The following is a 13,054-nucleotide window of genomic DNA, read 5'->3' on the forward strand; positions in this document are numbered from 1 at the left end:
TCTAAGGGGTCTGCAGAGTAGCTCCAAAGGTGAACTTATCCTTTTCATATTTCAGTAAACATGATGCAAAGTAAATTTCACTCACTAGAATTATAAGTTTGTAATAAACCAGATACAGTAATCTAAGGCTGTAGTTTGCTTGCAAGCACCATAAGCTGCCAAAGCATACCTATTTGGTCATATTCTGGCTCCCCAGATTGCCGAAATTTATATACAAGCGCTTTCGGCCCCTTTCACACATGCGGACGATATGTCCGTATTTCATCCATCCGTTTGCGGATGAAATACGGACATACATTCATCCCTATGGGATAGCGGGTGTCTGCGGATGAGCATCCACAGACACCCGATTTCGTCCGCCTCCAACAGTCCGATTCTGCAGACGGAGGAAAATCCTATTTTTCTGTCCGTCTGCAGAGCGGATCGGACAGACGGTCCGTGCTCGTCCGATCCCCATAGAGGAGAGCGGAGAGCTGACAGGGCGGTCCCTGCACAGTGTGCGGAGACCGCCCTGTCCGCAGCCGGCTCAGCGGGGACAACGGAGCGATCCCCGCTGAGCGAGCGGATCTTCACGGGGCGGATCATTACTGATCCGACCGTGTGAAAGAGGCCTTCTTCTTTCTTAGCCACCAAGATTGTGAAAGTCTTGTTAAAATATTCATACCTCTTGAAATTTTCCATATATTTCCCAATCAACATCCGCCTGGAAGAAAATCACCTGGCTTTTAGGAAAAAACTCAAGACCTTCCTCTTTTAGCAGATGATCAAAGCTCGCCACAGCGCCTAGAGGCGATTCAGTTCGCATTGCGCGCTATATAAGTATTTCATTCATTCATTCATTCATTCATATTTTGTCATGTTACAACCAAAAACGTAAATGTATTTTATTGAGCTTTTATGTGCTAGACCAACACAAAGTGACACATAATTGTGAAGTGGAAGGAAAATGATAAATGTTTGTTTAATTTTTTTCAAATATCTGACGTGTGGCTTGCATTTGTATTCAGACTCTGTTACTCGGATACCCCTAGCTAAAATCTGGTGGAACAAATTGCTTTCAGAAGTCATCTAATTAGTAAATAGAGTCCACCCGTGTGTAATTCTCAGTATAAATACAGCTGTTCTGTGAAGCCCTCTTAAGTTTGTTAGAGAACAAACGGCATCACCAATGAGCAGACCAGAAAGTTGTGGAGAAGTTTAAGGCAGGGTTAGATTATAAAAAAAAATCACAAACTTTGAACATCTCACGGAGCACTGTTCGCCCCATCATTCAAAAATGGAAAGAGTATGGCACAACTGCAAAACCTACCAAGACATTGTAAACAGCATCTCCCCATTCTGCCTAACAACAATGACGCTGATCTCTGCTCCATGTGATTTAACAATCATTTTAGCAAAATTCAGCAAAATTTTTATTCAAGTGCTCACCAAAATATCCTGACATCGGACCATACATGTATTTTAAGGAGTTTTACCACTGGTGACCTAAAAATCAGAGTATATGTTAAGATGCATAAGCATCATAAATTAACACATATTCAGTATCTCACAAAAGTTATTACACCCCTCACATTTTTGGAATTATTTCACACTATCTTCATTTGACAACACTGAAGAAATTATACTTTTCTACATTGTAGTGAGTGTACAGCTTGTATAACAGTGTAAATTTACTGTCCCCTCAAAATATCTCAATGCACAGCCATTACTGTCTAAACCCCTGGCAACAAAGTTGACTACACCCCTAAGTGAAATTGTCCAAATTGGGCCCAAAGTGTTAATATTTTGTGTACCCACTATTATTTTCCAGCACTGCTTTATAACCCTTTTGGGCATGGAGTTCACCAGAGCTTCACAGGTTGCCCCTGGGGTCCTCTTCCACTCCTCCATGATGACATAAAGCTGTCTGTGTTGATGGGGGAATCATGAGTGTGTTGCAGGAAAGAAATTCACACCTGGCCTGCCTTATTTTCTTTATGGACACACAAAAAATGTTATTAGTAAGTGATTTTTTTTTTCCTGTTAAATTTCAGATCGATGAGCAGATCGAGACGATGTTCAATTCTAAGAAGAGAGTAAAAGACATGGCGGGGCCAGGTGTACCAGGAGGATCAGTTGGGGCTGCAGGTGCCTCCGCTGGTTCTGGAGGGTCTTCTGCTTCGGCTAATGCTGGTGCCCCCACTGCTGGAAATGCAGAGAAGCTAGAGATGGCGAAACGCTTGGCTAAAAAGCTCAGCGTGAACAAAAACCTTGGAGCAGAAGCCCAGGTTTGTTTCAAATGGAGTGGAAATTTTTATTTATTTTTTTGCTGGTGAGCATGTTCATTTTTTTTTTTTTTGTCATGTCTGTCCGATCTCATTCTAAATCTTTCTGTTGCCTCAGGATGTAATGCAACAGGCCACCAATGCTATTCTCAGGGGGGGAACTATTATGGCCCCAATCGTTTCGGCAAAAACTATTGCAGAGCAGCTGGCTGAGAAGATCAATGCAAAACTTAACTATGTCCCAGTTGACAAACTAGAAGAGGAGAAGCAGGAAGCTGGTGCTAATGAGTCCTTCAAGCGATATGAAGAAGAATTGGAGATTAACGATTTCCCTCAGGTAAAAGCATCAAACAGCTGTAATTTTAATCTCTTCCTGACCACGCTATAGCTGAATGAGGGTTACAGCGCATTTGCACGTTTCCGGGAGGGTGTCTATTAATGTCCTCCCGTTATCGTGCTTTCCACAGGCCCCCTGCAGCACACATAGGCAGTGATTTTTGAAGACAGCTGATCCCAGATCGTGGTAAAGATCCATTTACAGTGGCTCTTTACCATGCAACCAACTGTGTCCAATCACAGGTGAGCACAGTGTAAACAGGGTTTTCCGCTTATTGACAGTCTTCTCCTCATGCTGGATATGAGAGGAGAGCCGGTAAGCGGCAATCCACACAGTACTTATCACACAGGGTCATCGGTGCAGCCCCAACAGTGCCCATCAGCGCACATCAGTGAAGGGAAAAAAAATTACTTATTTACCAAATTTTATAACCGAAACTAAGAAAAAAAATTCTAAATTTTATATCTTTTTTCGTTTGGCAAAAAATAAACAGTGGTGATTAAATAACACCAAAAGACAGCTCTATCTGTCCCAGAAACATGATAAAAATGTTGTTTGAGTACAGTGTTACATGACTGCACAATTGTCATTCAGTGCTAAAAATTGGCCTGGACAAGAAGAGGGTGAAAGTGCCTAGCAAGCAAGTGTAAATACAGGAGTCAGTGAAGGAGAGAGGTTGCTTAACCCAGTAGTAATTCAGTTGCAAGGAATCTTTTGTTGAAGTGTTTTTTCAGATGACGAAGAACAAGGCATTCCATAACCTGAACGTAAACATATGTATGTTAAAGCAGAGTTGAACCTCTGTTTTAAAAAATGGCCTCTGGAGCTTTATGCCATAATGCACTACCAGGCCTCGAGCAAGTCACTCTGCACATATGAATGGGAATCAAATCATCACAGCACAGAGTGGTGGTGAAGACTTCTGCAGTTGTCAAGGATCTGGCAGGAGGAGTGTCAAGACAAATGGGTGGCTTCCTCAATAAATCTAGGGTACAAACTAGAGTTCTGAGAGTCCTCATTTTCTCAGATCAAACGTTCCCAGGGATCCAGAGAAAAAAGTCTCCTTTCAAAAAGTGTAATCGGTGGTCCCCATGGTAGAGCAGGGGTTGGGGTTTTATTCAAACCGTTTCATGGTACCAAAACCAAATGTAGATGTCGGACCCATTCTAGATCTCAAAGATTTAAACCGGTTTTTAAATATCCACTCTTTTCTCATGGAGTTAATCCGATCAGAAGTGTCTCCATCCTACAAGGTGGAGAACTTCTGGCGTCAGTCTACATCAGGGATGCTTACCTCCATGTACCTAATTTTTCCTCACCAGAAATATCTGTTTCGAGATAAAGTAATTTTCAGTTTGTAGCTCTGCCTTTTGGACTAGCTACTGTTCCTCGAATAGTTACAAAGGGTCTGGCCCCTCCTCTAGCCAGATTAAGGGTTCAAGGTATAACTATTTTAGCTTACCTGGATGCTCTGCTCTTGATAGACCGGTCAGTAGCCCGCTTGGACCAAAGTATGGTCACCGCAGGAATACCTAGGTTGGATTCAGATGCCAGCCTTTTCAGGTTGGGGAGCAGTCCTGGAAGAGGCAACTGTCCAAGGCAAACGGTCAAGGTCAAAAATTACCTTGCCCAACAATTTTTTTAGAGATTCGGGCAGCGCGCTTGACCCTGAGGGCCTGGATGTTCAGATTACGGAATTGTCCTGTCCGGATCCAATCCAATCCGACAATGCCACAGTAGTGGCCTATATCAATCACCAAGGGGGCACGAGAGAGGTGAATCATATCCTAACTGTACTTTGCCTGTCCGCAGTCTTCATTCCAGAAATAGAGAATTGGCAGGCGGACACTACTTGAGTCACCACCAGTTTCTGGGAGAATGGTCTCTTCCCCCCCGACATCTTCCTGGCAATATGTCAAAGATGGGGGATTCCAGACGTAGATCTGTTTGCGTCCAGGTTCAACAAAAAAATCGACAACTTTGTGTCAAGAACAAAAGATCCACTAGCTTGTAGAACAGATGCCTTGGTATTCCCGTGGAATCATTTTTAATTGATTTATGCATTCCCTCCTGTTCTGCTGCATCCACGACTTCTTCGCAGGATCAAGCAGGAAGGAAAGTCTGTGATTCTTATGGCCCAGGAGATCTTGGTTTGCAGAGATCATAAAGACCCTACCACCACGTCCAGACCTTCTCTCTCAAGGTCCGGTACTCCATCCTGCCTTACAGACGCTAAATTTAATGGTTTGGCTATTGAGACCCATGTTCTGAAAGAGTGGGCATGTCGGGTTCAGTGGTATCTACCTTAGTTAATGCAAGGAAGCCGGCCTCCAGAATCATATATTAGAGTCTGAAAGGCATATGTCTCCTGGTGGGACTCCAGGGGTTGGCACCCCAGGAAATATGTCATAGGTAGAATCCTTAACTTTCAACAAATGGGGTTAGAAATGAAGTTGGCCTTGAGTACTATCAAGAACCAGGTCTCGGCCTTATTGGTATTATTTCAGCGACCACTTCGCATTCTTTGGTTCCTAGCTTTATTCAGGGGGTAACACGAAGTAATCCTCCGGTTAAGTCACCTCTGAACCCTTGGGTCTTGAATTTAGTTCTGTCAGCCTTGCAGAAACAGCCTTTTGAGCCAATACGACATAGTCTCTTGGAAACTATTTTTTCTAGTAGCCATATCTTCTGCAAGAAGGGTATCAGAGTTGGCCGCTCTTTCTTGTAAAGAGCCATATTTAATTATTCACTAGGATAAGGTAGTATTGTGTCCTCATCCTAACTTTCTACCAAAGGTTGTGTCAAGTTTTTTCATTTAAACCAGGATATTGTCCTACCTTAATTTTTTCCAGAACATTGTTCTACAGAATAAAAATCACTATATTTTCTTGATGTGGTGAGAGCAGTCAAGGTCTACTTGAAGGCGACTGCTCAGATTCGAAAAACTGATGTTTTGCTTGCATTTCCTGAAGGTCCTAAAAGAGGACAGGCAGCATCAAAATCTACTATTTCCAAATTAAATCGAGTAATTGCTTTGTGGGCAGTGCATCATCAAGCATGACCATGGCTCCATGGTCTTCAGTCCATTTATCAGAATCTATCGGATAGATATAAAAATTCATGAGGATATCGCCTTTGGGTGCAGTGTGCTGCAGGCAGCAGTATAAGTCCTCTGATCTCATGGTGCCCTAATTGATGCTGGTGTTGCAGCAGCTCTTGACCCTGCAGCCCCTATATATATCACTGAGGAGGATTTTTTCTTCTACCATTTCAAAGCAAAAGATGGATGCTTTAATCGTTACCCACAGTGGGCCTAAGCGTAGCAGATCCCCGTCCACTGCTCAAGACCCTCATGCTGAGAAACAAGGGTCCGAGGGATAATGAAATTCTCTCAAAAGGTCAGGAAGAGGCTGATGACTCCTCTTCTGAAAATCCTAATATGGAAGGATCGGCTTCACAGGAGAGACTGTTGGTACACTCCATTCTTGGCTAAGGAAGCTTGTTTTTTGAGTGTATTTTGAGTGGGAGCACCCAGATAGTTTTTTCCTCCTATAAAATTTTCTATACTTTATCCTATGGAGGAAGAATTCTATAAGAAATGGGGGATTCCAGCCATTGACATGGCTATATCCTTTGTGAAAAGAACCTGACTTGTCTTGTAGACAATGCTCAAATGTAGAAGAATCCAACATAAGTTGGAATTTCTCTTTAAGAACATTTTCTCTTGCAGGTTGTCGTTCAGCCTACACTGGCAGTGATTGAAGTATCTGTCCTTAAAGAACCAGTTTGTAGAGGTAGTCAGAATTATTCCCGATCAGCAGGCCCAGGAGTTGACCAGTATATCAGAAGCATTGTGTTTCACAATAGACGCTATGAAAGATTCTATTCTCCAAGCCTCACGCTTATGCTAGGGCTGGTGGATGTGTGTACAATCCTGTGGTTGAATAATTGGTCAGCCAAAGTGCCATGTAAAAAGCTGGTGAACGCTTATTTGGAGACGATCTGGATAAGTATATCCAAAGAATTTCTAATGGAAAAAGTTCTCTTTTACCAGTTATAAAGAGGTTTAAGCATTTTTCCTTTTAAACGTGCATCTTCAGTGCCTGGGGCATCGGCCTCCAGGCAGTCTCTATGGCCTCCACCATCAGGTTCAAGAGGAAGACCTCAGGGGCTGTCCCTGGGGTAGGAAACCTGCAAAGAAAAATACTAAAGCCTCCTTATGAAGGGGCGCCACCGCTCGCTCGAGTGGGGGGAAGGCTTCTACACTTTTCAAAGATCTGGCAGGAACAATGTCAAGACAGATGGGTGGCTTCCTCATTTTCTCTAGGTTACAAACTAGAGTTCCAAGAATTCCTGTGTCCTCGTTTTCTAAGGTCAAATGTTCCCAGAGACCCAGGGAAAAGGAAGTCTCTTTCTGGCTTTGGATTATCTCTTGTCTCAAAAGGTGATTTCAGGGGTTCCCGCAGGAGTCAGGGTTTTATTCGAACATTTTTTACGGTGCCAAAACCAGATGGAGAGGTCAGACCCATTTTAGATCTCAAGGATCTAAACCGACACGTGAATATGTATTCCTTTCGCATGGAGTCAATCTGATCAGTTGTCTCTATCCTTCAAGGAGAAAAATTTCAATTGACATCAAGGATGCATATCTCCATGTGCCAATTTTGCCCGCTCATCATAAATTTCTGCGTTCGAGGTTGAAAATCATAATTTTCAGTTTGAAGCTCTGCCTTTCAGTCTAGCTACTGCACCTCGAGTGTTTACAAAGATCCTGGCCCCTCCTTTAGCCAGATTAAGGGCTCAGGGTATAAAGATTCTAGCCTACTAAGATCTGCTCTTGGTTGATCAGTCAGTTACCCGCCTAAACCAAAGTTTAGTCACAACCGTGAGTTACCTAGGATTCCTAGGCTGGATTCTTATCCTAGAGAAATCTTCCTTAAAACCATCAAGGAGATTGCAGTACTTAGGGCTGATCATAGATACAGTTCAGAAGAGGGTGTTCTTACCGCAGAAAAGGATCAGTCCCATAAGGGAAATGATTTGGCTTGTCAAAACAAATAAAAATCCTTCTATTCGGCTTTGCATGAAGTTGTTAGAAAAGATGGTGGCTTTTTTCGTGACTGTTCTACGCAGTTTCATTCAAGACTGCTGCAAAATAGTATTCTGTTACCTTGGAAAAAGATCCAGGCTTTGGACTTTCCAATACGCTTATCCCCCGAAGTGCGTCAGAGCCTCAATTGGTGGTTGAATATCCAGCAATCTTCAATGGGGGAGATCCTTTCTACCAGTATCCTGGAGGGTGGTAATGACGGGTGCTAGCCTTCTAGGCTGGGGAGCAGTCCTGGAAGAAGCACCTGTCCAAGGGAAGTGGTCCAAATCAGAGAAGACCTTGACCATCAATATTCTAGAAATTCAGGCAATATGTCTGGCCCTAGAGGCCTGGATGCTCAAACTACGGAATTGTCCTGTCAGGATCCAATCTGATAATGCCACGGCTGTGGCCTACATCAGTCACCAAGGAGGCACGAAAAGTCATGCAGCCCAAAGAGGTGAGTCGTGTTCTACCTTGGGCAGAAAACAGCATCCCTTGCCTATCAGCGATTTTAATTCCATGGATAGAAAATTGGCAGGCGAACTACTTGAGTCGCCAACAATTGTTTCCAGGAGAATGGTCCCTTCACCCCGACATCTTTCTGTGGATATGTCAAAGACGGGTTGTTCCGGACGTGGATCTGTTTGCGTCCAGATTCAACAACAAGATCGACAACTTTGTTCCACATGCCAACGGATCCCTTGTCCTTGACAAAGATACCTTGGTCTTTCCAGGGGATCAGTTTTCACTGATCTATGCGTTTCCTCCTGTTCTGCTTCCGTGCCGCCTTTGCAAGATCAAGCAGGAAGGGAAAGAGGTGATTCTGGTGGCCCAGGAGATCTTGGTTTGCCGAGTTCATAAAGATGGCGGTGGGGGACCCTTGGACCCTACCACTGTGTCCAGACTTTCTCTCGCACCCTACCTTACAAATGCTAAATTTAACAGTTTGGTTATTGAGTCCCACATTCTAAAAGATCGTGGGTTGACAGCTTCAGTACTTTCTACCTTGGTTAATTCTAGGAAACCAGCTTCCAGGGTCATATACTATAGAGTCTGGAAGGCGTATGTTTCCTGGTGTAAATCCAGGGGTTGGCACCCCAGGAAATATGTCATAGGTAGGATCCTTGAATTCCTACAGATGGGATTGGAGATGAAGCTGGCCCTGAGTACTATCAAATGCTAGGTTTTGGCCTCATCAGTATTTTTTCAACGGGCTCTCGCTTTTCACTCTGTTAGTAACTTTATTCAGGGGGTAACGCAGATTAATCCTCCAATCCTGAACCCTTGGGATTTGAATTTAGTCCTGCTTTACAAAAATAGCCCGTTGAGCCTATACGGGATATTCCCTTGGTCCTCTTGACAAGGAAAATCATATTTTCTTTTGGTTGCCATATCCTCTGCTAGAAGAGTATCAATTTAGTCTTTCATTATAATGGCATATGGATTTTTGATATAGCGTTTATTTACCAAAGTTTTTTCAGCAATCATATGTTTATGGACAATTTATTATATGTGGTCATGTTGTTTTGCAGTGTGGATTAGTATTATAGGTTCTAGCGCACTATTAACTATTTTAAAAAGTAAAAAATATTGCTTTTTATTTTTCAAAATTGTCGCTTTTTTTTGTTGTTTATAGCGCAAAAAATAAAAACCGCAGAGGTGATCAAATACCACCAAAAGAGCGCTCTTTTTGTGGAAAAAAAAGACTTCGATTTTGTTTGGGTACAATGTCACACAACTGCACAATTGTCAATTAAAGCGATGCAGTACCGTATCACAAAAAGTGCTCTGGTCAGAAAGGGGGTAAATCCTTCCAGGGCTGAAGTGGTTACAATTTTAAACATGTAGGGCTTGTTCTTCACACAATACCTGCATGAAAACTAATAGGAAACCAAACAGATTTTACTTGCAGAGACATCAGTTTCAAATCGGTTTTAATGCGTGATCCAGTCATTTTTTTATGCATGTTGACTTAAGTTTTCAATGCGTGTCAGTTATGTGCCCTATATTCACACCAAAGTTGTCATATAATTATTTTTATCCCGTGCAGAAAACTGCATAACTGCACGTTGCACATTCCTGCACAGAAAAAAAAAATCAACAGGTTGAGAAGAGTAGAGACAGAAAGATTTTTTTTTGTGCCCTTGCAGAACGTATGTGGAACTGACGTCTGTCTACACCATGGTGTGAACGAGGCCTAAATGTACACTGGGAAAAATAGTGCTTGAAAAATCACTTATTAATTGGCTTGCCAAAACATAGAAAATGGCATACCTATAAACTGCAGTGCACTGCACTGATATAAAATTAAATTGAAATCACTACCTCAGTGCAAAAAGCTAGACACTACACTTTATTCAATACTCCCAGGTAGGTAGAACTATATTATAATGCGGAAAGCATAACATTTCAGCATATACACCTGTTAAATGGCTTCTGTTTTTTTTCCTATATTGCTGTCCACCTGAAGAGCTCGCTTCTGTTCAAGCATTCTGTGCAGACTGTAAAGTGTTGAGTTCCTTCGTGTTGGAACAGCCTGAATAAAGTTGTTTTTGGGTAGGCCAAGGTCTTCCTGAATCCACCTCAGTCACTGCTTGGCAAGGAATGAGAGGTGGAAATGGCCTGTACACCCCTTCAGCATGCCACTTATATCTATCAGAGCTAACTGGTTTGACAGACCATCGTTTACCACAAGTTGCAGGGTGTGTGCCATTCAACTGAGGTCTGACACTTCAGCAAGCCTCATTCCTTTCACACCATGTTTGCTCCGCTGTCTCGAAGCAAAAGCATCACTCGGTCTTTATTCCCCAGTCTTCAAGCATGCCTAGAAACATTTCTTTATTGTACTCCCTTGTGTGGGATCCTTGCATTACTTTTGTATTCAGTACCAATTGCCTTTTTGTCCATCTGCTGTCAATGAAGTGCCATGTAAAACTCATTAGTGACTCTTGGTCCTGACCAGCGGTCAGTCATGAATGAGAGTAAGTTGCCAGCATTCTCTGGTTGTAGCATAGTCTTTACTTTCTCAACAACCTTTTGGCGTGTCTTTACCAGCATTTTGGTTCGCTAATACTTTTCACTCTTCAGTTGGTACCTTGGCTCAGCTATGGAGTCAGGCACCATTGTAAATGGCTGGTTATCAGTAACCATAATCTCTGATAACTCTGTCCAACAGTTGGGATCTTCCATCTGAATTTAGCCACTTTGCTTTTTTCTGAAACACATCTTTTATTGTCTGGGATAGTGGCGTTTGACTTTGTTTTTTCTGTGCTTCATTATATAATTCAACATGATGACCTCTTAGATGGGCCCAAAGATTTCACGCATGTTTGGTTTTTGCAGTTGCTGATCCCATGCTCACATTTGTGCATATGTTGCACACTGCTGCTCTTCTTTTTTTCTGTGGCTGCCTGGCTTGTTCTCTCGGGTCCAGTTCCATCGCTCTGTGGCATGCACTATCTGACATGAGGGAAGCATCGGCCTTTACCCTATCCGGGTAGAAGAAGCCAGGATTCAGAACATTTGCAGGCCCAGTACGTAATGATTGCGCGTGCCCCTCGCATCAGAGTACTCCAAACCTTCTGAGTTCTGGATTCTTCTACCTGGGCCGATGATGATGACATATAGGGCCCCAAAAAGAGGTCCATGGCAGGAGATGGCCCAATATCGGTAAGTTTCTGATTCTTTGAAAATTCACAAATATCGGCCATAATAATTGGCTGCTCCGATAATTGGTCGATCCCTAATGTATGATTTAGATGTATGATTTAGATGTGTGTTTAGTTCTTTTCTTGAAGGCTAATTTTGACTCTGATTTAACATCCACAATTTATGCTATTCCCTAAGAGCTTTTCTGTTTCACTAAATAACCATCTGTAAATTTCAGACTGCAAGGTGGAAAGTCACCTCAAAAGAAGCATTACAGAGGATAAGTGAATATTCTGAGGCTGCCATTACCATCCGGGGAACATATTTCCCACCTGGCAAGGACCCCAAGGAGGGAGAGAGAAAGATTTATTTGGCCATTGAAAGTGAGTATATTACTGTTGGCTTTGTTGTTCCATGAGTCTATGAAGCAAACCAGCTATGAACTCTTCAGATAAGTTTGGCAAAAGTGCTGTATTATGAAAAAAGATGTAGGATACTTTGTCACAGCTTAAAATATCCAAGGGTGTTTTCCCTAGATAAAATATTCTATTTCTGTCTTTTTTCCCTGAATTGTTCCACTCTGCTAGGACTCTACTCGACCGGACGTGATCAGGATTTTGAGCCGCTGTGCGCACCCTGCAACTATGATCTCGGTAAAGAGTCTCCGACGGAGACTCTTTACCATGTCATCAGCCGTGTCCAATCACGGCTGATCACAGTGTAAATAGGAAGAGCCAGTGATCGGCTTTTCCTCACTCGTGTCTGTCAGACACGAGTAGAGGAGAGCCAATCGGCTGCTCCTCTGACGGGGGGGGGGGTCTGTGCTGATCTATTATCAGCGCAGCCCACCCAAGGATGCCCACACTGGACCACCAGGGACGCCATCAGACCACCAGGGATGCCCAGCACCAGGTATGCCAGTCAGTGCCCATGCCCACAATGGGCATCACTGATTGGCATGCATTATTTTTTGACACTGATTGGCATCCATCAGTACAGTATAATACAATACAATGCCGCCTATCAGTGCCCATCCGTGCCGCCTATCAGTGCCACATATATCAGTGTCCAATGCCACCTCATCAGTGCCACTTCATTGGTGCCACCTTATCAGTGCCCGTCAGTGCAGCCTCATCAGTGCCCATCAGTGAAGGAGAAAACTTGCTTATTTACAACGTTTTAAAACTGAAACAAAAAACAGAAAAAACATTTTTTTTTCAAAATTTTTGGTCTTTTTTAATTTAGCAAAAAATAAAAACCGTAGAGGTGATCAAATACCACCAAAAGAAAGCTCTATTTGTGGGAAAAAAATTATAAAAATTTAATTTGGGTACATTGTAGCATGACCGCGCAATTGTCATTCAAAGTGCGACAGGGCTGAAAGCTCAATTTGTCTGGGCAGGAAGGTGTTTAAGTGCCCTGTATTCAAGTGGTTAAAAGAGCAGAAATTGCTCATATACAAATCTGAAGGAATATTACAGAGTAACTATAAATAGATGTGTTAAGCAAGTCCTTCCACAAGTCCGGTATTGTGGCTTGGCTCCAAGAATAAGAGAGAAAACAATGGTCTGCCTCTCCATTTTATAACGTGCACGCACACCAAACACCACCCGCATCTGTACCCCTCACCCCTCTCCCCTTGAGTCTTATGTCCAATCCACAATTTTCATAGCTATCTGCTGGAATCAACATCCTTCAACAGAGTGCATCATT

The 13,054-nt window shown here is 42.9% G+C and overlaps 1 protein-coding gene across 1 annotated transcript in view; it reads left to right on the plus strand.

The window, feature by feature from the left end:
- Positions 1-13,054, plus strand: part of DDX46 (DEAD-box helicase 46) — a 416,812-nt gene that overhangs the window by 376,256 nt on the left and 27,502 nt on the right. Inside the window, exons 19-21 of the mRNA XM_077473955.1 lie at positions 2,034-2,267; positions 2,383-2,601; positions 11,580-11,724. Coding sequence (XP_077330081.1) covers positions 2,034-2,267; positions 2,383-2,601; positions 11,580-11,724 — 598 coding nt within the window. The remainder of the gene's footprint in view (positions 1-2,033; positions 2,268-2,382; positions 2,602-11,579; positions 11,725-13,054) is intronic.

The sequence above is a fragment of the Lithobates pipiens genome, unplaced genomic scaffold, assembly GCF_037356315.1.
Source record: "Lithobates pipiens isolate NorthernLeopardFrog02 unplaced genomic scaffold, aLitPip1_a1.2 Scaffold_8, whole genome shotgun sequence".
Classification (NCBI taxonomy): Eukaryota; Metazoa; Chordata; class Amphibia; order Anura; family Ranidae; genus Lithobates; species Lithobates pipiens.